General features: G+C 39.2%; 1 protein-coding gene across 3 annotated transcripts in view; it reads right to left on the bottom strand.

Annotated features, from left to right (window-relative positions):
* The window catches only part of DOCK8 (dedicator of cytokinesis 8), a 96,567-nt gene that overhangs the window by 31,564 nt on the left and 38,569 nt on the right, over positions 1 to 26,434 (bottom strand). For all 3 annotated transcript variants that reach the window (XM_082783859.1, XM_082783861.1, XM_082783860.1), the window contains 13 exons: positions 17,716 to 17,833; positions 15,988 to 16,058; positions 15,174 to 15,312; positions 13,579 to 13,680; positions 12,712 to 12,807; positions 11,415 to 11,649; positions 10,321 to 10,485; positions 8,424 to 8,599; positions 6,478 to 6,573; positions 5,079 to 5,174; positions 4,118 to 4,267; positions 1,619 to 1,732; positions 340 to 495 (listed from right to left, as the gene is read on the bottom strand). In XM_082783859.1, the coding sequence (XP_082639985.1) occupies positions 340 to 495; positions 1,619 to 1,732; positions 4,118 to 4,267; positions 5,079 to 5,174; positions 6,478 to 6,573; positions 8,424 to 8,599; positions 10,321 to 10,485; positions 11,415 to 11,649; positions 12,712 to 12,807; positions 13,579 to 13,680; positions 15,174 to 15,312; positions 15,988 to 16,058; positions 17,716 to 17,833 (1,714 nt within the window). The remainder of the gene's footprint in view (positions 1 to 339; positions 496 to 1,618; positions 1,733 to 4,117; positions 4,268 to 5,078; positions 5,175 to 6,477; positions 6,574 to 8,423; positions 8,600 to 10,320; positions 10,486 to 11,414; positions 11,650 to 12,711; positions 12,808 to 13,578; positions 13,681 to 15,173; positions 15,313 to 15,987; positions 16,059 to 17,715; positions 17,834 to 26,434) is intronic.

Here is a 26,434-nt window from a genome sequence, read left to right as displayed (position 1 = left end):
GAAATAAGCTCTGTAGCTTCAGAGTCATGTTCTTTTTAGACCTTGTATGTCTACCTTAACAGTCATTCCCTACTTACATGTTTCTAGAATTATGCTGAAGAATTACCACAAATATATCTGTCCCATACTAAGTTTTAACTTGCATAGGTCAAATTTTGCAGTAGCACTCCTTAGTCTTTACTCTTTTGCCCCTTTTCTTACAAGAAGGAAGTTGTTCTTCCTGATCCAGTGGTGGCTGAGTAATTCTAACCTAAGCAGAGTAATACAGAGCAACAGAAATCTTTCTCTACATTCGTTGTTCAGGTGAAGTCCACATACCATTGCCTGAGGGATGCCTACCTGGGAGGACAAAGAGGGGGAGGGGGATGCTGGAGCAGAGGCTGAGGTCATGAAGAAGAGGTTCAGATTGAGGTAGTGCTCATGGCTGCAGAGAATTCTCAGGAATTCCAGCCTCATAGAAATCAGGGTGGAGAGTGAATTCAGCTTGTTTGAGAGCTAGAAAAACAAACCAAAAAATGTGCCTCGTGACTGGTGTTTGCTATTTAAATTACCATGCAGTAAAATATCCTCCTTCCTGAAACAGAATCAGCCAATTTAACAGAAGTAGCCAAATAGCCCAGCATGCATTAAAATGCTCAGTGTTTCCCTGTACCTAACCACTGTTTCCATCCATTAGGTAGTGTTTGTTTGGAATGGTGGGTGATGTTTTTTTTTTCCCTTCTGGCTGACTTCCCAACTTCCCAAGAGACTGTCATTTATTTTTTCCCTCCCAGAAGAAAAACACATAATACTTTTTCCCTTTTACATAACAAGATTAAAATCAAACAACACTTTGCTGAGTCTGTGGCAAATTCATCAAAAGGCCAGCTAGTCAGCACACAGCACCAGTGGTCTTGTGATGCCCCTTCATAATAATACTGATATTAGTCGGGTTTTGCACATACTATACAAAACTGGGGTGGCAGACACCTTGAATTCTCCCATCTCCTATTAGCTGACAGCTTTGCCTTGTTTTGGCAGAAAATCTGCAGCAGGTATATTGATTCACTAGAAAGAAGGAAAACCTTCCAACTCAAATATAACAAATAATTTCATACTACTACCCTGAAAACATAATTTATTTTTAATTTTTTTTTTTGGAGGTTTTTTGTCCTGGTTTCAGCTAGGATAAACCACAACACTTGTAAAGCAAGAAGACAGAGGTGGATGATTTTGGTTGAACCTCCCAAATCTAAAAATTGCCTATAACAGCAATGTTTTAGTGAGAGACCAAAGCTGCTCTATATACTCTGCAGGCCTTGAGGATCACAAGGGCTGCTACTAAGGGATGTAAAAAAGAAAGGGAAGAAAAGTAGCCCATGGATGCCCTGCAGCAGTGTAAAGTATGGCATTTCTAAAATAATCCTAACTTCTACTCTTTTGTTTTGTTTTGTTTTGTTTTGTTTCCTGCAGACCACAAATCAAGAGGTTTAAACTCTCTGTATATGCAGTAGGAATAGGAAAATTACCTTACCCTTTAACACAACTCACAGGATCCTGATGGATAAATGAATCAAACAGAACAGAACACAAGACTGGCAATAAGCCAAGCACAATCCCAATCACGCATGATGCATACCTGATTACAATAATGTTTGATGAGATTAAACACAAATCCTCGGTCCATTAAAGAAAGAAGATCATACAGGAAAAATGCCAAGCTGATATTAATTTTTTCTGCTTGTTCACTTTCCTTTAAAAAAATAAGGGGGTGGGGAAAGAGAAGGGGAAAGACGGTTATGATTTATAAATGTCATGTCACCTTCATATAAATGTCACCTTCAAAGGTGGAAGACTTTTTAGAATCACTGAAAAATACTGCAGGGGACAGCTCCCAGAAACATGTCATGGAATAGACTGGACAAATTGTTTCACTTCCCTAGTTTACATGATCTTGTTAGAATTATGCAGAATCACTCCTGTAAATGATTTCAACTGTTTCTGCTTTCAGAGAAAAATTGGAATAGGAAGAATGACCAAGTTTATCTTTGCAAACCTTTGGGCTGACAACACTGAAATGGAAATTGAAACCAGTTCTGAACTACCTAACAGCTCAAAAATTGTATATGCCTCTCCTCTCCTTGCCTCGCCTCGCCTCTCCTCGCCTCTCCTTGCCTCGCCTCGCCTCTCCTCGCCTCTCCTTGCCTTGCCTCTCCTCGCCTCTCCTCGCCGCAAAAAATGTTTAGGTATTAAACATATTGTTTTAAAATATTATTAATAAAAATATTCTCTGGATATACTGATGGAATGCCAAGTACTTTGTTTAGAAATTTCATGTTTAAAGCTGATCAGAAAAACATTATCTCTAAGATAAACCTGTGGGTTCTAACACTTGGCAACTAAACTCCTTTATATTTACAATTGGCCTGATTACCACAGGCACACAAAGAACTCCACGTACACTCTAAAACAAGGGTACAATTATTCCAAACATATCAGTTTAAATTATAATAGCTCAGTAGCATATGTTGTTCACCAAGAAGAATTTGTGGAGGTGCCCAAGGGGTCTGCCCGCGCTTAATGCTCATAGCCCTCAGGTGGGTTAACTGAAGACTGACAGGAGATGACTGCAAAAAATGTTACTGCTACTGTTATCTCTGACTAGTGAGAGCAGGTGTGCAGCACCTCAGGGTGCTTATGACTTAATTTTTCATTTTTCAACCTTTCTGTTGCTTTTCAGGAACATATATATATATATATTTTATGATATGAATTTACACTGCAAAATATTTTTCAACTGTGCTGAAAAAATAGTTTCCCACCAGCTTACAGGGTATTCTAAACCTCAGTTGAATCTAACATGACCAACCATGTATCGAAACATACAGATTATAACTTCATGGGTTTAAAAAGCAGACAAGTATCAGCTCCTGCTGTTCTGTACAACTAATCATCAACCTTAATTCTACAAACACTGCAGTAAGATTTTAACATATAATTAGGCTCTGTATACTCAATCAAAATTGAATTGATTTAACAGTCCATAAAAACTCGTGTATTTCTCATGAAAAAGCCATAAAATACTAATATATTGGCAAAACTTACAGTTCTATTAAAACATTTTAATGTAGCAATTTTTTATCACACAACATAATAAATAAAAATCACTGATGCCTTAAGTGAACATTTCCATGAAATGCTTTCCCTGCACGTGGCCATCACAGTAGCACACCAAAGGATGGAGTGGAACAAAGGCTGATAACTTCAGAAACAACTTTTTGGTGGACAGTGATGGTCAACTATGCCATTCCCTCTCCTCAATTGTCCGGTTGTGGTCCTTCACTAGTTTCAGCCGCTTGACAGCACAGCTGGGCACAGGTGGAGAACTGGACTGAGGACCCAAGCTGGTTGAGCAGTAATTGACCAGGTCAGCTTTCCAGCCTGGTTTGCCCTGTCGCAGAACGTACTGCCCTGCCAGCATAGTGCTTTGGCAGCTCTGGGGCATGAAAATAAACCAGCTGCAACAACAGAGTGAACAAAAGTCACCCACTGGGTATCTGTGGCCTTCACTTTATGTAATGGCCAGTGGGGAGTGGCATCAGTGATGCCAGTTAACAGTACTGATGTTAAAATACAAATTGCATTTCATGATCCCTTTAGCTTTAATAATCTGTTATATTAATGGAACGTTAAAATATACCGGGAGAAAGACTTACATGGGTTTTACATTTATTTCTTGTCTTTGAGTTTCATGTGACCAATGCATCTTCAGAGATATTTGGGGTTATATCACTCATGGCTAGGTTTTGCAGACCTCAGGAGGTACATTGCATTCATGTTACAACCAGGGAAGTCAAACATAGAAAGAAGCGCTATGCAGTAGGATTGAGGGTAATGGGAAAAGGGAATAAAAGAAAAAAGCCACACACAGGCTGAACAACCAAACATAAAGCAACACTGCTACTGAAAGGGGGAGTCCAACCTTTCCTGTCTTCAGGAAAAGGGATTCCCTCCCACACCAAGACTACAGCCTCAGTTTTGGTCTAATTCTTGTGACACTCTTGAAGGTAAAATAGGATTAAATACAGCTTAGTGTAATGTAACATGACCAGCCATGATGCTTATTTCATACATTTACCTTCTGTGGTTTGACTAAAAGTGCAGCAATCTCTGAAGTAACCACACTAACTATGGTGGTAATATCATCTTTGAAACGGTCAGAGAACCGGCTTCTTCGAGGGTTGTCCTGTTTCTCTATATTGTGAACATACTGAGCCATGCTTTTTATCTGCAAAGAAAAAAAAAAGGAAACAGAGGTATAATGGAGATATAACTACTGCTTTAAGTTAGTCCATGAGAGTAAGATTCATAAGATTCTTTACTTATTTCACCCTGAATGTAGCCACCGTCATCTTCTCAGAGTAACTTGACAAATCCTACCTTTATTGGCAATGACAACAGAGAGCCTACGGCTTGACCGTAGATGGTCACTCATTCTTGCTCATGATCACTTGGCTAGCTGCTCTTAGCACTGAGGCTGGGATGACCCTCACCGGTCCCCTGCCCCTGAAGCTCTGAAATTCTGCTGTTTGTACCTTCTGGCCCTCATGATGACACTTTTGGAGTTAATTCCCACTCCTTGACCTGCTGTTGTGTTGTTTATATGCTTTCAGTGGAAACCAGTATGTCAAAAAAATTTCCAGTGGCCTCTGTCACCTCAGGGCTCTGTAAAACTGAGTTTGGGAAGCCTTGCCACTTCACCTATGTTATTAACAAAGTGTAAGAAATGGGAGCAATTATTCACAGAAAAGGAAGAAAGGGCTCAGTTTGACAAGTCTTTCAGACTTCTGTAGCTGTAGACCACTGTGCATGTAGTTCATGTGAGATTTTGGTGTTACAGGATGTCAATTTGAATGGGAGTGAATATGGAGAATTCTTCACATGTACTTCTATTATCTGGAATTTTACAGATAACATCACAGATAATGTCACAGTGGGATTGAATAACTGAAGACATTGTGGTCCAACTAAAGCTGTGACTGCTGTACATGCTACATTTCACCATCAACTTGATATAAAACACCACTGATATATCTTACCAGGAGTTCAAAGAAGAACCAGGCGTACTTGAAGACAGTCTCTCTCACCATACCCGTGCTGACCACCATCTGCAGTGCCAGCTCCTCATGAAAGTGCTAGATAATAAACACAAAGTGTTGGTCAATGGCTTTTCATCCAACTCTTCCTTCAGTGTCAACCAACCCCCAACACTCACACCTTCAACATCCCTCATACTGGAGTCAGTAGCTGGTTGGGGACATGTGGACATCCCCGTAGGATGAGAAGGTTGATTTTACTAAAATGCCACATAAGTAATGATGGCAGCAATCAGGCTTTTGGATCCATTTTTCTGTGGATCCAGAACCTTGGATAACCAAATTGGAAAATGACTTTGGTCCATCTTCAGCCTGTTGGCTGTGTGCCTGGCAGTGAGCAGCCACATCCTCTGCTCTCTCCTGAGTGTTGCTATTTAGTCCATTTGTGTTTCCTGAGAGAAGGCAGAAGTAAGATTAACTCTGTGGTGGGAGAGACAGACACAGAAACAACCACAGCAGACCCTTCATCAAGTTTTTGGTTGGACACCACTCTCTTTGCAGTGAGATCCTAACATAAGACTCATAGTCTCAATGATCTCAACTTTTAGGAAGCTCAGATCTGGACTAAGCATTTATTGCAGTGTCTATTGCCTGTTTCTGACACACAAAAAAATAAAGCTAAAGAAATTCCTAAGGCTATTACATTCAATAGAACACAATAATGCAGACAAGATTAAGGATGGGTATGAACCTGTGCTTTTTGACATAAATCAAAATGATAAACAGGAATAAGAAGGAACAAGTGTCTCTTAACCACAACACAATTTCTGGACTGCTCACTGTAGAGTTTTTCCCTAGCTTCTTCATCCAAAGCCACTCCTGCTGATTAATGCCAAACATGAGATGCAGCTCTGGAGGAATTAGCTATCTAATATGGTATCTTCTATGTTGCCAAAAAGCTATTTGGGGTTACATACTCAGGATGAGGAGGAATTTCTTGGTTCTAAAAGCCACAAAAAGGGGAGAAGTAAAACATTCCTTACAGAAGACTGAGGTGGCAAACGTGTCTGAATGGAATTTATGGTAACATGTAAAGGCAGGTATCCAAGGGGAAAAAGCAGTGAAAAAAGACAGAGGCCCTAGCACCTTGAGAAAGAGAGAAAAGGGAGGATCTGGGCAGGCTGCTACTTGTCTAAATCTGTCCCAGAAAAAGAATCTAAAGACTCTGGGGCAGAGGCAAAAACGTTCGGGCAATATTTACCCACAGATTCAGTATTCCACCACAGACTCCCTGTTCAACAAAACTGGTTGTTATTTTGTTCTCCCTCTCCTCTCTCCATGTGTAGAAGTGCTTATTACCAGCACTGTCCCCAGAGACTCCAGGCTCTGTTAATTTGCCTACCTTTTTATTGGATGGTCTTGGATTTGCACAAACGCTTGGCATATCATTTGTTCCTTCAATGTAAAAAGACATCCGACTGGAGCTGTGATCCACAGGCTGAAGAGAATGGCCAGAAGAAATATATACATAATAAGTTAGTGCATAGAACATGCTAATTACCAGAAAATAAATCAGCAGTGGTGTTTTCTTGTCAGGTAAATACAGATGTTCACCTGAACATCTTTTCTGCTTCTTTCTCTCCCACCGGTCCTCCTCCCTCGGGGAGGCCAAAGACCACCTGAATTTGGCAGACACAGGAGTGTGAAAATACCAACACTGACATCATGTGCCCAACGTCAGCACTGCAGCTGTGCTTTGCAAGCTCTAAATTTCACCCTCGAAAGTCTTTTGAAAGGTCCTTCAAGTATATTCGGTAGTTCTACATCCTAAATAAACTCTCATTTGGGATTCTTCCTTCCACGAAAAGTAATGATAATGTAGACAGTGAAATGGCAGTAGTCACTCAAGCATTGCAAATTGCTACATTTATCAATGTGATGAAGCTGTAATATCAAATGTTTTAACTGTGTATTAATTTGGAAAAAATAAAAATATCCTGAAATCAGTTTTTTTTGTTTGTTTTTTTGTTTGTTTAGGACACAGTACCTTAGAATAAAATTTGTAAGGCTATTAAGTTGAAATCTACACTATTAAAAATTGCTCTGGATGTATGCATATACCCATAAAAACAAACCAAATAGATTAGCAAAGCCTATGCACCTTACTAGTGATGGTTTAGTTTGCTAAAGACAAGCCGTTGTTCACTTTAACTGGAGATGCACCTTATCATTCACTGGAAAAAAGACCTCAAAATGTTTCTGAAAATAACCTTCTTGAGAAGCAGTATTTCACATACATAACACTCAAAGCAAAAGGAAGGGGCATATGGTTCCAAGATGCTGCAGAGCTCTGCCAGGGCTGTAGCTTGGAGCAGGCTCCCTGCACAGGGGTAAAATCCTGTAGCTGTGAGAGCCCAGGCTTCCTAGTTTCTGCTGAATGAGGAACTTTAGATTTTGTTTCCCCTAGAGAGATGAACACGTCTGTCTTCAAAAAGCTCTGAGATGAGCAGAGGACACTGGAGATCAGCAAGCGCTTGGTGCCCATCAGGGAAGCAAAATCACGCTTCTTAGTTCATCCCTTCCTATCCTGTAATCTCTTGGTGGCATGTGTAGTTCTGGATGAGAAAGACAGATGAAGATTGTACTTCACTCTGTGTGTGAATTAAGCATTTGGAAAGACTCAGTTACAAAACCCACACAAGACATCTTCACTGTGGATGATATCAAATCATGGGGCTGTTGCTATATATATTGCCTAATTATTTTTTATTTAATGGGAAACTATTTACCATGAAACAGGTTTTGTGAATATAAAATAACAATAAAAAGAGTGAAGAGGAATCAGAATAAATTATCGGTGTATTTTAGGAAACCTATTTCCATCTCAAGGACTCTTTCACTGCTTTTAGAAAGTGAACCTGTTCCCACTGTAATCAACAGCAGTCTTTTTTCACACTGGCTTTCTGAAAGCTGGAGCATGTCTCCCTGAACACTCTAGGAAATAATGTGAACAGAACTTAAACATGAAGAATGGGAGAGTGAAGCACCTTGGAAAAGCTATTCTTTCTGCGGGGTGGCTAAGCCTCAAACTTGGTCAGAGTTCTTAGCTCTTGCTCTACTTACTGATAGGAGACATCAAAATTTAACAAAGGGGATATAATATATGCACATGCCAAATCAGAAAAACAGCAGATGCTTCTGGTGCAAATCCAACTCTGGTTAGTATGTATACATATCACCAGAATGATATGTACAAGAAGCAAATCCAACTCTTAAAGAGCAAATCTAGATTCTCAGCCCAGGTTTAGGCCCATACACTTCTCCAGATACTTGACTTCCTTCTCTTACCTTAGATGACATGATGCTTTTGACCTCCTCATCAGTAGCAGCCTGTGTAACAGTAATGTCAGGATTGCTGCAGCTTATAACCCGGCTCTGCAGAAGTTTACTCCCCACAGCCACTGCAGAAGCACGACCAAACGTGTAATAACGAGACTCCGACAGAACGGCACTGCCCCCTGCACCTGCTCAGGGGGAGATGTTTGAAATAAGACTGAAGGCCATATTTATTGAGATTCACTGAGATCTCTGCTCGGTGCTGCTATAGCAACAGCAGTATGAATAGTATAGAGTTCTCAAAAATCTCAACACCAACAGCTTTGTTAACAAATTAATTAGGCACTGAATAACAAGGAAAAGACATTTTGGGAGACTACAGGGTCTACGATAAGGTGACTGTGCGTGTGGTTGTGAAAGATTAAGAAGACTATCTGAGTAGCAGCACTACTGTAGTAGTTCTTTCTTCCCTCTATCACCTCTTTTTAATTTTCTATAGATCAAGACAAGATTCACGTGCCTGAACAGATAAAATTTAACATCATACTCAAAGTAGCCAAGAAGGCTGGTAGATTTGCCTGTAGGAATTTCGCTAAACAATTACATAGTTTTCAGCTTCCCGGTGGATCTTATTTTTCCACGATAAAGATTTACTAATCTTTAGGCAAACTTAGAGGTTTTAGCCCATCCAAATGTCAGCCTAAATGTTACTCAAGGGAGGTTTAAATGAGTATTTGGAAAAGACTTCCATATCTTTAGTTCCTACAGCACAGCTGCTTGGTGGTATGTCAGTCAATACATAGCAATTGATCATATGAATCCTATAGGTTTTAGGACAATGGACACCAACAGAATCACAGAATCAGTGAACGGTTAAGGTTAGAAAGGTCCTCTTGAGGTCATCTCATCCAAACCCCTCCTCAAGCAGGTTACCAAGGTCCCTGTCCTGGTTTTTGAGTATCTACAAAGAGGAAGACTCCACAACCTTTCTGGGCAACCTATTCCATTGCTCCGTCACTGGTACAGTACAGAAGCGTTTCCTGATGTTTAGATGGAATCTCTTGTATTCCAGATTGTGCCCTTTGCTTCTTGTCCTGGGCACAGCTGAAAAGAGCCTGACTCTGTTCTTTGTTGCACCCTCCATTGTTATTTAGAGAAATGGGTAAGAACCCCTAGATGCCCCTCTTCTTCAGGCTGAACAGTCCCAGGTCTTTCAGACTTTCTTCATGGAGTGATGCTACAGTTCACTGATCATCTTGGTGGCCCTCCATTCAACTTTTTCACTATATCCATCTCTCTCTTGTACTGGGGAACCCAGAACTAGACACAGCACTCCATTGGTGGCCTCATCAGTACTGAATAAAAGGGAAATATTGTCTCCCTCAACCTGTTGGCCAATGTACAGGATTTTATTCTCTGATGACATGTTTAATGCAATGGAGAAATTAGCAAAGCTTGGGCTTGTGCCACTTAGCCGTAAGTTCATTTGCATGGAAAACAGTTAACTGATTTACAGGCCAGTAAGAAATTGGCACCTTAAGGCCATTTTAATTTTGGAGGAAATTTCTTTGAAGAAAACCTCAGTTTAGGACATGTCTTGCACTTCTGTCTCCATGGAGCTACATGTTGCATGTAGCCACAAAACCCTCTGACCCAGACTCTGGATTTTAAACAAAGGACAGTGAGAGAGAGATTATGGGAGGCAAATCTATGTTGCTCTCTGCAGCACTCAGATCCTGACCCTCTGAGAAAACTGATATATCTAAACGGTGCTGTGCTTGAAAGGTCTGGGTATAAGAAGTTCTGTTTTGCTATTTTATGGGTCAGTTTCCTATGTCTCAGAAGCAGCACACTAACTAGCATTTACCAAGAAAAAAGAATTCTTTTGCAACCATTGCATCAATATTACCTGGTTTGGCCACTTCTCTTTGAGGGTCTGGCAGTCGAAATACATAGTAGACATAAGATGCCAGAAGGCAGTTTCTCCCATGCTGGTCTTTGCTCAGATCTTTGCTGTTGTGGAGACTGTTCACTATTGCAACGACAGATTCAAAGGCAAATTGCGAGAAGTTGGCTGTGAAGCAAAAGGCAAGAATTAGTCTCAGCCCTGAAGGGTGTAACACAAATAGATCAGGGCATTTCAACTAATTCATACATGCTTTAATTCTGTCCTTAACAAATTCACAGCTACAGATAGCAGTTGTTATACCATGCCAGAATCAAAGTGTATATAGACCAATAACGCATCTTCAATAGACCTACTTCCTGCTTCTCCACCACTTAGTGCTACATAAAGGCAGACCCTAACTGTTAATTATCATTTCTAGCAGCCTTCAGGCATTTCCGATAAAATATCTACTTGAAAGGCACCAATACTCATTCTCCTCCAGCTGACAGGGAAATACAAGCTACCAGGCTCTTCCACAAATAATATAGTGAATGACAAGTACTGATTATCAAAATGAGATAGGAAATCAACTGCACCACTCTCTCCAAGTATGCTTTCCTTCCAGATATAACATAAGTAATAGGCAGCTGGCAGCTTCAGAACCATAAAATGCATGACTATATCATCTCTGTTTTTGTGTTCACTCCATTCTGTCTAAAAATATTTGGGCAGAGGAAGTGGTGCAATCAGCAGTGTCAGCTGTAGAATAAGTTATTTTGCCAGTGTTTCCCTTGCAAAGCAACTAACTCTAAACAAAATTAAACCACAAACCTGCTTCTGACATGTCTCTCCAGGTGAGTAAACAATTACAATTAAAACTATGTCTAAAAGAGAGGCACCTCTAAGAGTCTTATGTGTGGGGAGAAGGACAGACAATCTAAGCAATCCTGATTAAATTGCGTTGTGAAATTTTGTCTTGAGAAGTACTCAAGGTGGTCCTTCTGAAGTGGACCACCCAACTACTAAATCTGAGCCTGGATAATTAGCAAGCTTTTCCACATCCACATATTTAGTTTGCTTACACTGCCATTCCATGACCATGCATCAGTAAATACCTGTCTGGCCAGCTATGACCATGGGCTGTACAGCCAGCTGGAAAAGTTTATCTAGTACCAAATGTAAAAACAAAACAAGAGGTTCAAGGCGTGAAGAATTCAAACAGATAATGCTGAGCTTTAGTTCATGTTCCAGTGTAGCCTCTGTGATCTTCTGGTCCATCAGTCGAATGGGGAAGGTCACTTGACTTTCCAGAGAGTGGCATAGAGTGAAGAACTTCTCCAGGTGATTGTCCTGCAAATACCGTGCACTCACAGTTAACAAAGTTGATATAGGTCAGCCTGCTTCTACCTAAGCAGAGCCTGATATGGGGAGAAAAAATATTTTAACCCTTCTGACTTAAAGTGGTGATTAGCTCTAGAGACCAATTTCTAAGTTAACTGGCACAATGATTTCTTTGCTCCTTTTCATCTGGTTCAAATTCAGAATGTGGTCAGCTCAGATTAAAAGCAGAAAAGCTAACAGCTGCAGTAAAGTGATTGCTTCATTTCATGATAATGCTGTTCCTTCTCCCTGTCACATCCTAAGTTTATAGCTCCTCTGACACCTGCATCTAAGTCTCACTTCCAGCTATGTACAAGCTATGTGCCTTATGAGTAAGCCACACTTGTATGTAAAAAGTATGCTATAAAAGGGTAGCAGACCTGCTTCAGACACAGGATCTCTGGTTGTTTGGACATAGCTATCAGAGTTAACCAGAATAAGAAAGGGAGTAGGAGACACAATAAAACACCAGAAACAAGCAATCTGTTGAGCTTCAAATTCCAACAAAAATGGGAAAGCTCTGATTTTCTATCACACTTAAATGACCAGATTCCTAGAGTTCTCATTCAGCACTAAGCTTGGGTCCCTAGACCACATGGCATGGAAGGCTGAGCTGCCTAAAGCATTTTGGCAGTGCATCCTGTCCCTGAAGGAGGGGAGATGCCATGCTTCTCTGCAGATGTGGGTACACTGTCTGACCTAACTTCGCAGAACAGAAGACACACACAGAAGAAACTGGCACTGCACCCTGCCAGTGTCCTTCAAACACAGCCTCAGCAGATCTCTGCTGAGATGAGAGGACATCAGACTCCCTATCACTTGATGTGACTGGCTGCTGAGAGTGCTCATTTGTTCACTCACTGAACCCATGGATTTCATTCACTGATAATATCAGGTTCTTTCCACAGCTACAAGGCAGTAGTTTGTTTTCAAACCTGTGGAGGCTTAAATGTCTCCAGTCTTCAATCAGCCTGTACATCTGAACTCTCTTTGAAATGAAACTACAACTTCATATTGCTTCTGATGCATTACCTGGGTGTGAACAGATGAAACAGCTTGCACTTCAATATTGAAAACACCCTTGTGTCCTTCAACCCACTTAATAGGCGGTGTCTGTGGTGGAACTTTCTGTGATAGAAAAGAAATACGGGAATCATTGTCTTCCTTTCAATGATCAAACAGAAAGCCTGTTTACATGGGTCTGTAGGGTCTTCATGTGTTCACTTCACTTTAGATACCTAATTCAATGCCATACAGAGGACCCAAGTTAGGCATCTTCTTGCTGTTATAGACTATATGAATTAAAACTGATGCATTGAAAAGGGAAATGTGGAACTTTTCAGCTGGATGCCTAGCATAGACAGTGTGAATGCACATCACCTTACGGGAATTTTTTAAGGTTAGAAGTTCACAGTTAACGCAATGCCAAAGGCACTCATTGGTGATGTCGTACCCATGGACAGTTTTTAAAGCCATGAACATTTTCTAAACCTGTTGACAGTTTCCTAGTTGCCATATTTTACTCAGATGGCAGTTTTGTGCTCTAGTAGCAGCACCTGATTTCATTTCCTCTCCCTTTCCCATGCAGCCACAAAAAATGAGCAAATCATGCTGTGAAAAAGCAAATTATTAAATTGACGCCCTCTAAACAGATGTATCACTGGTTAGACAATTTGCAATGATCTGTTTGGATTAATAATTTAAAAAACACAATATAACAATTTAAAATAATAATAACACCAATAAAAATAACAACAACATTTTTCTCCAGAGCTTTCACCCTTTAAAGTACAAAAAGGGGCAATTGTCTACAAACAGACACTAATGTTAGATCATAAAATACTCATAATGTTCTTCTACACTGGGAAAATATTATCTTTTTATAATTTTCTTTGTTACCTCAGGAGAGTGAATCGAGTAGTGAAAAGGCAGCTTATCCAATGCAACAGGAAGACAATAATGTCCTGTTTGAAGGCGATCATTTAGCAGAATTGGCAGCCACTGAAACAAATGAAGAGAAAATGCAGCAATATTCATGACTATATATGATTAGAGCTATTTATCTAATTTGTTATGGACAGTCAACAGAACAACAAATGAGATATTGACCTGAGTTTCTCTGCTCCAATCCATTCAACAGTAATTTGCATTTTAAATTCACTGATAGCTACTGTAGAAAAATGTACAAGACTGCTTTACAAACCAACTCTTTTGAAGAAAACAAACACAGAGCTTTTAATGTGTGACATATTTTTCAAATAAATCCTATCAGAAAGATTTAATAGGGCCCATGTTCTTATTTAAAAAATAACTTGTCTTGAATAGGCTGATCTTTGGCTTTGAAGCAAATCAACAGAGTTAAAGTTTTGCTAGGGATAAATTGAACATTTTGCTCAATGTCACCATGAGGATTAGAGTCAGAATGACCCATCTGAACTCTGTATTGATATCTGGACACAATTCTTTTTGCTCTTATTTAAATCTGAAAGAGGCTGTGCATTTGAGTAGTACAGTGCAGAAATATTTCATATTTAGGTGAGTAGAAACCTAAAAATTAAGTCCTCGCCTATGTCAAGTCTTGCTTTTGAACCACAGGCTAATTTACTTCTTACCAATACTATTGGAATTGCTGGAACTGTATCTGTCCACAAAAGCAAGCCCATTTGAAAGGATTATTGGTACTGGAGTCAAAAACAAACACATACTTCACAACCAGAACAAATGGATAGGATTTGTCTGCCTCCACAGTTCAAGAGCACTAGGAGTTTTTCCAATCTAAAGTATTACCATAATTTATACTTTCGTCTCATTTTAAAATCTCTCTAGTTAAAAATATCTATTGATAAAGAAAAATGTCAAAGAGGTTATACTGCAGTATGCATTTCTTATGCTAAAACATGCTAGGTTCAACATGAAGATAAACCAAAGTGACAGAATTACGTTTTGGCTTCTGGATTTTTTGTGTTTTTTATTTTGACAAGGGTAAAGGCCAGTTTTAAGATAAACTATGCATTATAAAGCTTAATTTAAAATATTATTTTAGTTGTTACCTCATGTATGACCATGTTAGATAACAGTAAATAACAGTAACTGCTTTTTAATTTTTTTTTCTAGTTAATAGAATCTAACTGAATTAGGTGCTATGCTATAAAGCACTATTGTTGAAAATATTTAGGCGTATACCAAACTTCACTTGCTTTGTGTGAATTCATCAACTTCAAAGATGCTTACCAATGTAAAGATACAGGACAAGAATGTAACATAGCACAAGTTTCATCTGTATTTTTAAAACCTGTACACTTAATGAACATACAAACATGCCTGTGTTACCTGTGAATTGACTATGAGGACCTTCTACAGTTTTTGATGTGTTACCACAACCAGAAAGGAAAGGTGTGACAATAGTCTTGACAAGCAGAGTCTATATGCATAGGATGCACACCATACCCACTTACCCACCACACATATACACATTTTTATTAAAGGAAACTTACTGAATACCCGACAACGGTTTCCACAGATGCTCCTTGCTTTGGCTGGCAACTGATATGATAGAATGTGAACAATAGATGGTGTTTCTCTGTGAGCTTTGCTGGCAGTTTAATTTTAACTTCTTCATAAAAGTCAGGAGACCTGTTTAAAATAAAATAAAATTAAAAAAAAGATACGCACATCTCCAGAGTAAGTATGAGACTGGGCAGAAGGCGTGTTTGCCAGTAGGCTTCCAGATGTTTATAAGAAAAGTATAGATACTGAAGACAGCCTCTGAGAAAAGTTAAGCAAATGGGGTACACCCATCTCTGGACATACATATGAACTATCTACAGCTTTGAATCAGGGAAAGCACAGATGCAGAGTGTATCAGCTGGAATGTTTCAAGTTATCACCAATCTTCTTACTTTCAAAACCATTCAATCTTAATTTGGGATTTCAGCTGTTACTGTATAAAAACAAATCTTGAATTCACATTCATAAGAGAAAGCCCCTTCAGCTCTTTTGGATCTGTGAATTCATCAAAGTGAATGTTATTACAGAGTCGAGCTGCTGCTTCCTGCTTTTATTCCTTAATCTTCAGACTACAAATATTTTTGACTAACCTTTGACTACAGAGCTCCAGACAAAATAAAGCAATGGTCACTTACGCAAATGCATGTAGTAATCCAAATTAAATACTGACAAGTACTCATAAAAAATAAAGCTTAAAATGGATTAGTACCATTATTCTTTGATTAACTGTGTAGGCTGAGAGTTATGTAAAGAATTTATGAATAATAGATCTCACCTCATACAAATAATAAGAATGCTTACTTGTTATGATATGTGATAGCTGTGTATATCTCCTGCACAAATTCTGGGCCTGAAGATTTCCCAAAAATTACCTGCATTAAGAGGAAAAGAAAGTAACAGCAGTCAGATCTAAAGTATTTAATAGTTATCATCCTGTATCAATTTTAAGACAGTATCTCAAAGCTGAAAATAACCCTTCAGTTTGATCTTTGCATGTTGAAACAAATGTGTTATTACCTGGCATCTTCCCCACACAACATTCAGTGTAAAACACCAGGAAGATGGGGCAAAGGCACTGATTATCTTATATTACATCATCCAATCATGCACTATGAAAAGTTAGGAACTGCAGAAATGAAGTTGTGATAAGCCTCTTGAACGTTACCACATTGCCTTTCATCAAATGTTAACATGTTAAATTATCTTTTATAAGTTTGTTTTTCAGTTGTATCTTGACCATTTAGGGTGAGGTTCACCTCACCTTAACCTTAGAGGTCCACAGCTCCTTTATGTTTAATGGTGTTTGATTCACTTTTCTCATTTCAGCCTCTGTGGTAAGGTGCTGGAATCCAGCAACCTTAAAGGGAGACCAGGGAAATAAGCTCAGACAAGGATATCTGTACAGCACAAACCCATATGCACTGAGGTGAAGCTCACACTCACAGTGCAGAGTGATGCAAGACAAACTGCCTCTGTCCTAAGTGTTCATCAAAACTTAATTAGTGACATGGGCAAAATTTAACAAAACCTACACTGCAGTATTGTGTGAAAGATAAGTGTTACACACGTATGGCATAGCTCCAGAAGAAGAAATGTGGCTTGGGAAAATATTGTGCTGATGCTCTGATTTCAATTTCAGAGCTCATCTGGAGTAAGGAATGTACAACTGTAAAGTATGCACTGTGCCAGCATACTCATAAAGGCTGATCAGGTGTCAGTTCCTGCTCCAACATATTGCTGAATTAGGGTTCCTCAAAGTAATATTTCCGTTCACTATTTTTCCCTTTAGCATAACTAAAATCACAAAAGTCGTTATCCCATGTCATTCTTAAATAGCCAATGACATGATCTGAAAGTTTCCCAAAAATTTCAGTGTGAAGCTGATGCCTACAGGGATAAAGCACTTCAAGCCTAACACCTGAAGCTTAGTAAAATTGAGGGCAGGATCCTATAGTGAGAAATGTTGGATGACCTGAACACTGACAGCACTGCCTGTTCTGCTAGGAGTGCATTCATGTGCCTTAACACACACGATGGTTCAGAAAAAACCCTCTAACTAAGCTGCATGATTGTGCACCCATTCACATTCATGCAATGAATATTCCAACTTCTGTGTAGCAGTGTTACATCCTTTGTGTACACACAGTGCATATGGATGGGTTACACTGGAAGGCAGAATGCGTCATTCTTAAAAGGTTTCTGAGGCTCAGTTAATTATACCGGCAAAGTTTCCAACATGGCATTGGTTTAACATATTGCCACTCTTTTGAAAATAAAGTAGGAAGAGTTAGATAAGAGGGAGGGATATGCCCATGCTCCACTCAAGAGACAGTTTTTTGCTGGCATGAGTCAGGACTGCAGCTCTGCTTCACGATGAAATGACAAGCTTCACAATCTCTCTGATGTTTGCCTTCCTCAGACCCAACTAGAAACTGTGGCAACATAAAGTAAACAGTGAGTTGTCTCTTCAGTGGTTCCTTAGGAATGCACCTAAGCAAAAGGTTGCTGAAAATGCTCAGTTTTTATTACCGGCATTGCACAGGATGGGTCTTCACCACACATAAACTGGATCTTGATAGTAATGTTTCTTGCAGAAGCTGGTCTGTTAGCAAAATTCAGCCTCTGAGGGTAAACGTAGAGGAGATTTCTGAAAGAAAGAGAAAGAAGAATAAAATAGGCAAATGGCAAACTTTTCAAAATGAAGTGCACAAACTAGCTTTTCACTTCTCTCTATTTTTTTTTTCCACTTCTCTTTCACTTCTTTTTTCATTTCTCTCCCTGTTCTTCAGTCCCACCTATATAGGGAAAGCTTTGCAGGAACAATTTCCCAAAAGTTTGCATGGAAAAGATAAGTTCCTTCTGTGACATAAAACATGTTGTGGTTAGGGACTCTAATTTCTAGATACAAATGAATGAATAACTTTGCTTGATGTAATAAAAAGTAGGAATCTCTCAAGAAAGCAGCTCCCTTCTCAGATACAAAGAATCAGATTTTGAAAGGGGAAAGGAATCACTCAGAGAATCACAAATATAACCAACAATATATGTGCCTAGATTATAACACCTAAAGTGGCATGTGTTTCTAGATTATGCAAATTGAAAGGCAGTATTGATAATGCTAAATAAATATAAACAATAAATATAAACAAGAAATTTAACCTGTAATTCTAGAAACTGACAGGAAATGAGTTTCTGAACTCAATTTTTAGTAAGAAATACATATAATACTTTAAAATACATCATACTTTTGCTTCTATACCCTGACCAATTACTAAACTTAAAACGCAACATTAATTTCTGTGGGCTATTTGGCAGCACAGATGGTCTTCTGAGTTCTAGACCCAAGAATTCCAACAGAAGAGTTAAAATGAAAGTCAAAATGAAAATACAAAGCTTTTTCTCCACTGAAGTCTCTGGCGAGTCTGAGATTTCAGCTAGACCTGGACTGCACGCATTCTGGAATCAAGACTATGTCTATGTAATGTGTCATTCTCCCAATTTGGTATAGGATTCTCACTCTTTGTCCTTACAGTATAAGAAATAAGATGAATATTTGGTGGAAGCATATTGGCTTCCAATGAGCAGTACTGATGGACTTTCACCCTTGTTTTGTGTCTGTGACAGTCAGAAACTACACACAAAGTTGCCCTGTCCTTAATCATTGTACCTGAGCTCCTTATTGCTGTTGTCAGCTGAAACTGTGCGGAGTAGCTTTGGAAAACAGTGTCATTAGATCAGATAGTCCATCTTCCTGTTGTTGTATTCTAGGACATGGAAAACTAATTTCCTTATTGAAACTCCTTACTGTCATGTGCCAGAAAGTGACAGTATTCTTCAGTTACAAGGTCCAAGCTACTTTGCCAACCAACACATGCTACATGAGCCATGGCATGTCGTAGCAAACAGACCAGTACGTGACTTGCCTTTCCCTTTGCTCAGCATAGCACTCCTGCCTGCCACACTAATGCGCTTTCTTCCTTACCTTCTTACATGCACTTTCTGCTCTACCAAATTCTTTCCAACATGACATTAGCAAAAGCTAAGTGAAAGTGAGAAATATATCAGTAACCTCCACTGAATTATGTCTGGGGAATGGCATACTAAATGAAGGATGTTATCAACATTATGTCTGTCAGAGATGAAGAAATACATATCAGGGAGGGTGCATAATCCAGTTGTTGCTTCATTAATCTGCAGCCCAGCAAAAGATGTCACAAATCCATATAATATCCCTGAGCACTGGATTTTACATTTAGATGTGACTTGAGATGAAAGATATGGAAAATCACAAACAAACAGAGCTCTCTGCTGACAACCAAGGAAGCATTACTCCAGCATGTACTGTACTGAAGAGCTAAAGCTTATGCCATTTATGCTCAAGCAGTTTTAGGAACCTTGCTTACATGTGTATTAAACCCACCAGTGCTGAGGAAGAACAGAGGCAAACACTGATTCTGGGTACCCTGAAGAGATGAAAGTGATGGCAGACTCTGAAAGTAGGAAGCTGGGAAGAGGATTGAACGAGGTTTCGTGGCACTGCAACAGGGACAGGCATGAACAGTAGATCCTTTGTTGACTAGTGCCTACAGTGCTCCTACCTGCCAGCATCAGTGCCCTCCAGAAACCTCAGAGCCTGGGCATTTCCACACAGAAGTTAGCATGCCCTTAAGGATATGGTGAGCTCCAGGAGGCATCATGTCCCCCTTGAGGCTCTGTGCTGAGCTGAAGTATTCAAACAGCATGCCATAGCAATTGCTTTCCAATACTGTAATTAAACTTCTCCTCTCAGTCTCTCAACAGAAAGAGCAGGGGTCTTTCTCCAACCATAGACAGAAGTGCATACAGAAAACAAAAGAGCCACCCACAAGTCCATAGGCATCTACAACAGCCATGGCAGAACACCCAACACCAACACTAGAGTCCTGAAGGATATCAGTGTTCTGGGGGAGGCACTGATTCAGACAGGTTCTCTGGGTCTGAGGCTGACCCAGCAAAGGCTGTAAAGTAAAAGGCTGTTTCAGCATTGACACAGGACTCAATGCAACAATTCTCATTTGGATTTGCTGACTTTTCTATACTTTCAGAAGACTTAGCAGTGATGATTTCATAGAATCATAGAATCATAGAATATCCTGAGTTGGAAGGGACCCTTAAGGATCATCAAGTCCAACTCTTGACACCGCACAGGTCTACCCAAAAGTTCAGACCATGTGCCTAAGTTCACAGTCCAATCTCTTCTTAAATTCAGACAGGCTCGGTGCAGTGACCACTTCCCTGGGGAGCCTGTTCCAGTGTGCAACCACCCTCTCTGTGAAGAACCCCCTCCTGACGTCCAGCCTAAATTTCCCCTGCCTCAGCTTAACCCCGTTTCCGCGGGTCCTGTCACTAGTGTTAATGGAGAAAAGGTCTCCTGTCTCTTGACAACCCCTTACGAGGAAGTTGTAGACTGTGATGAGGTCCCCCCTCAGCCTCCTCTTCTCCAGGCTGAACAGGCCCAGTGACCTCAGCCGTTCCTCGTACGTCTTCCCCTCAAGGCCTTTCACCATCTTCGTAGCCCTCCTCTGGACACTTTCCAACAGTTTCATGTCCTTTTTCATGTCCTTTTTATTTATTTGATCACTTCCAATGGCCAAAGCAATGCAGACCAGTATTCTGCCAAAATAAAATCTATGCATACTTTTCAAGACTGTGATCTGACAGAATTCTTGTCTGTAATAATTTGGTGTGTATTATACGTGTGATATAATGAAATATTTCTTCTTGCTGTTACATGATATATAAGGTTTCAGCAAGTGCATCTCAACTTCTGTTATTAGAAATGTTCATTGATGACTGTACATAACAAATGCCAATATATTAACAAGTAGTCACTACTGATAAAAACTACAAATTGTATGTATGTGTACAGAGATTGATCAATCAGCATTGCTATATGCTACTTATGGTATTAGAAACAAAACCTGATACTCCCATTAGTTATAACTTTCAATCTTTCTTGAAAAATATCTCTTGTTCTATTCTTTCTGGGTGAATCTTCAGAAAAAAACAGTTGAAACTGATAACGTAAATCACAAATACTGTACTAAAGTACTGACCTTACCAGCCCCTGAATGGAACAAATGGCATAATGACAGAACTTCAACATGTCATGTCTCAAAGGTTGTATATATATCATATATTGTGTATCCTAGAACAATTTTCCTCTAGTTTGGACAATAGTTTGAATATTTTTTCTCATGTTCCTAAAATTATGATGTATTAAAGAGCCAGTGGTCAGACCACATTAAATTCTGATTGAGAGTGATTGTCAGTTTAATCTGTCCATTAGCATTGGTGTGTAAACCTTAATAAACATTCTAGTAATTTTTTAGTTAAAAAAAATGTTGCTAGAGGAGTGGAGTGGAAGGCTGATTCTTAACATCACATTCCTGAAGATTCAAATCACATTAAAATTATGAAAAGAAAGTATATCTTCCTAAGTCTATATGTGATCTAGAGCTTAGAGTCAAGTCAGACAAAAATATTAACAGCTTTCTCTCCAGGATCCAGTTATTCTATACACATTGTTAAACTGACTTCCTGTTACTTCAAAAATTAAATATTACAAAAAAGTAGTCAATCACATAATGTGATTGCAAACCATGACCAAAGACACTTATTTAAGAGAGATGTTGTGAATCATAAAAAACACCAAGAAAATAATGTTACCTATCATAATAATTTTCTAGTGTGCAAACGTAGAGAACTTTATCACCCACAGTTGTCTACTTCACATTTTCTTTTTCAGGAGTTAGTCTTAAAACAACTTTAAACTTTTCCAATATGAAAAGCAAAGAGATTATACCACCTTCTGTGATCTCTACCCTCACCTTGCAGTCCTCTGCCATAACTAAATCCACTGCTGCACTGATGATAATCTCACTTCCTTAACTTCCTGAGTAGCAATGTTATTTAAGTGGATAAAGTGAGTGGATATCTACAAGGTATTGACTATTGCAATATGAAGACACTGTAATAACAAGATGGTAGGTCATACATAAGGCATGGCTCTGTCACTTGACTGAAGTATGAAAAACTGAAAAAAGGAAGATAGCAACCATGACTTAGAGCTGTATTTTTACATCCATTCACCATCCCAGAACGTGCAATTCCTCTAGCTTTGTAAACCTAGTCGAAGTTCTATCTCAAAATTATTTGTAGTGAGTGAATCCCTGATAATCAAGGACATACCAGATTTTTACACGATAGTCAACCTATTCAAAATATGGTGGTATGGTTGAGAATTGTGATGGGAAAATTTTGGCTTTTAAAATTTCAGTTGGAAACTTAAAAAACTTAATGGTGGCCGTAGGATTCAGCAGTAAACCTAGCACACAAGATTTGTGCAGCCAGGAGCCAACAAGTGGAAGTTGGATTTGTCTAAATTGACGTGTTGATTGCATTCACCACCACCACCTCCCCACCCTCCCTATATCCTGATCTGGAAGGCTAGAATTTATACTGAAAAGCTGCAATGCTCTTCAGTGATCCCTCTTCTCTAAAGTGTTTGCCTCAAGGTATCTAGCAAGCAAGAATAGAAATGCATTGAGAAAAATGATATGGTCTCTGCAGGAAGCCCGGCAGAACTAGGCTAAAGAAGTCACCTGTCTTACCAAATGGGAAGCCACCTACTACTACCACCAGTAATCCAACACCTTAACAATTCTTGGGTGAAGTTCAAGCATGTTCATTTTGGTGGAAAGCAAACAAATGGTCTGAAGAAGAAGGCACAGTGTCCTGAGGTCACCAACAAGATCTACAGGCTTGGAAAGGAATTCTTTCAGTTCTGAGAGTCTTGGCTGAGAGCTCTTTACCATAGAAACAGATTCAGTCAGTATCTCTCAGGCTCACACTACTAAACCAGGGTTAGTATCAGTGATCAGAGTAGCTTCATTATTTCTCTCCAACACCTTCACACAAGTATAAGCCACGGCCTGCTGAAGTGGAGCTACAGCTAGACCAAAACAGTGAAGAGGATGCTTCCATTCAAAACCAGCTGGAAAGGTAGATGCCTCCTAGTAGTTGTTTCTTCTGTGTTTTCAGTAGTTTTTTTTTTTGTGTTGTCAGTATAACTTCTCTCTTGTGAGGATGGTGAGCATTTGGTGCTGCACTAACTGGTATCGATAATAATAAATGAGCAGTTCAATTTTTCTGGGAGTGCTTGACAGAGCGCTCTTATCTTAACATCCTAGAGTAGAAGCAATAGTCATACCTTTTACAAGACACAGAAGTGGGAAAAAAAAACAGCCTCAATTTTGGGGAATCAAACCACAACAAATTCCCAGAACTGACTGAACATAATATACAAATAGTGTAAACCTTCTGACATTCCTGCATGATAGGCATCTAGCTGTGGATGTGACCACGCAGTTGGAGAATATGAGATACAACCATTAAAACAAGGTTTTGCAGAAGTCAGTGGCAGAATTGGAACTGAATTTAGGAAGAGCCATTCAGTCCCATATTTCTTATACTTTAGGATGCTGTTTGGACTGAGATACCTACATGTTAAATCCATGCAGTCTTTAACCCCTGTAGGTCTCTGGAAGACTCAATTTTACTTGCAAAAGACACGAACACTTTTTTCTTTGGTCTACATTATAAATGATTTACATTTACTCTCTCTTAATTTCAAAGCTGACTTCAACAAGATTTTCTTGCTGATAGTGCTCTTTTGTTTCCACACATCAGACTGAAGAAATAATACTGAAGCTGAAGAACAAAGGCATAAAGAATAAAACATCAGCTATGTTTGGAGGCAAATCACAACATTTATGTAAGATGTGACACTACATGGTAGATTTTAAATAGTATAAAAGTGCTATAAAAAGTAGTACAAAATAGAATGTGCAAACAGATACTATACTAATGATTTTCATATAGAGCAGCTATTTAAGACACCAAATTGTCAAGATTTGGTTAAATGCTATTGCATTTCAAATCATACTTGCTTAACAGCCAACTCAAAACTGTATTTATGAATCTAATTTATGCTGTTAAATTACAATTACCCAAAATGTTTTGAGCAACCCCCAAAAACCCTTTAAGTAAAGTACTTGCTTTTTTTTTTTTTTTTTTTTTTTTTTTAATAATAAAACACTTTTCTTCTTTTCTTTAGAGGCTTTGCTTTTGTCTGGAAGTTTAGGCAAATACATATTTTATTCAGATTCTCTGCTCAGTGAATATGCAATGATTACCATGCCATGGTGGCATGTTTTTCTCTGTGCCAGTACTAATGTGGATTGTCATGAAAAACAAGCTGTCTATGGGAGTGGGGCATGTGCTCCCACAATCCTGTCTGTGAAGTTTTTGTCTTGTTTTTGCTTTGTTATAAAGTATTTGACAAAGTCATTTTTACCTGCGTAATAAGCAGAGGAAATTTTATGAAACCTTCCATGGAAAGTCTTAACTTCCCCCTCTAAATCTCATCAATCATAGACTCACAGAATCACTGAATCATTAAGATTGTAAAAGACCTCCAAGATCATCTGGTCCAACCATTCCCCTATGACCAGTATCACCCACTAAACCATGTCCCTAAGCAACATGTCCAACTTTCCTTTAAACGACTCCCAGGGATGGTGACTCCTCCACCTCCCTGGGCAACCGTTCCAAGGCCTGACTACTGTTTCTGAGAAGAAATGTCTCCTCATTTCCAACCTGAACCTCCCCTGGCGCAACTTGAGGCCTTTCCCTCTAGTCCTATCACTGGTTATCTGCCAGAAGAGGCCGACCCCCAGCTCCCCACACCTTCCTTTCAGGTAGTTGTGGAAAGCAATAAGGTCTGCCCTGAGCTTCCTCTTCTCCAGATTAAACAGCCCCAGTGCCCTCAGCTGCTCCTCACAGGACTTGTGTTCCAGGCCCTTCACCAGCTTCATAGTCCTTCTCTGGACACACTCCAGAGCCTCGATGTCCTTCTTGCAGTGAGGGGCCCAAGCTGAACACGGTACTCGAGAGGCAGCCTCACCAGACCAAGTATAGAAGGAAAATCATTTCCCTAGTCCTGATATAAGCCAGGATGCTGTTGGCCTTCTTGGCCACCTGAGCACACTGCCAGCTTGTACTCAGCCAACTATCAACCAATATCCCCAGGTTCCGCTCTAGTAGTAACAGGGGAATCACAGAGCATCATTTACCTACAGCCTTTCCTCACTCAACACTACTTAAAGACAGGGGTGGAATGATTACCACAGAAAAGCCTCCAACTAACACTGCAGACTGCAGACTAGAGCAAATCTGAGCACACTGCCAAGTGGTGTGCAATTGTATGAAATAAAACAGCAAAGAAAAGCTTTTTTTCCCCCCGTCCCCTTAAAAATCCTTTAAACACTAGGCACTTCCCCTACCAAAGTGCAGACTTTCCATGTCTGGTTAAGCTGAGTTACTGCCGAGGTGATGGGACTTAACCATCCCTCTTTCTCAGAACCAACACCTCACAGGGGCAGTAAGCATCACCATTTTAATTTATACTTCACAAGAAAATAAAATGATAAACAAACTTTAAATTATACGGATTTTCCTATTAAGAATAGAAAGAAAGGTATTGAAAGAAATAAATCTTTGAATGTTTTGACATTTTCAGGGAGCTATTTTTATTAAAGAATTGTAGGTACACAACAAAAAGAAGTGTTCAATTTCTCAATGCACAAAGAAAGTGGGCTGGCTGATCTCTCTGGCATAAATCAGAAATAGAATTACCTAAAATAATGGCATTACACTGGTATAAAAACTAGCAAGAGCCAAGTTCAAAGAGTACTACGGAGGACTCTGTTTTTCCTACAATAGAGAAAAAACTATTACTAAAAAAAACAACAACAACAACAACAACAACAAAAAAAAACAGACTTTTTTTCCCCCCTCAGGTATCTTACACTGGAAAAAAAAAGAAATAAATTAAAAAAAAAGTAAACTCAGTCTCTGGATCTCTTTTAAACATCCAGGCAACAAACTGAAGGTGGATATTTCATTAGTATTGTCTGGACATGTGCAGAAGTATTATTATGTTAGTAAAATCTTACCAGACTGTATTTTTAAAAGCTTTCATTGATTTGTTATTCAAATAGATTTCTATATGTAACCCTCTCCTACATTCACGGTAACATGTTAATAGGAAACAGCTAATAACTTCATTCATTTTTCATTCTTTTAATACCTAAATCCATAGCATGGGTAAATAAAACTGGTTTGTAGACTTACAGTGAAAATTAGG

This window comes from Aythya marila, assembly GCF_965140915.1.
Source record: "Aythya marila genome assembly, chromosome: Z".
Classification (NCBI taxonomy): Eukaryota; Metazoa; Chordata; class Aves; order Anseriformes; family Anatidae; genus Aythya; species Aythya marila.
The sequence above is the reverse complement of the archived record's forward strand: the minus strand, read 5'-3'. Positions and strand labels throughout refer to the sequence as shown.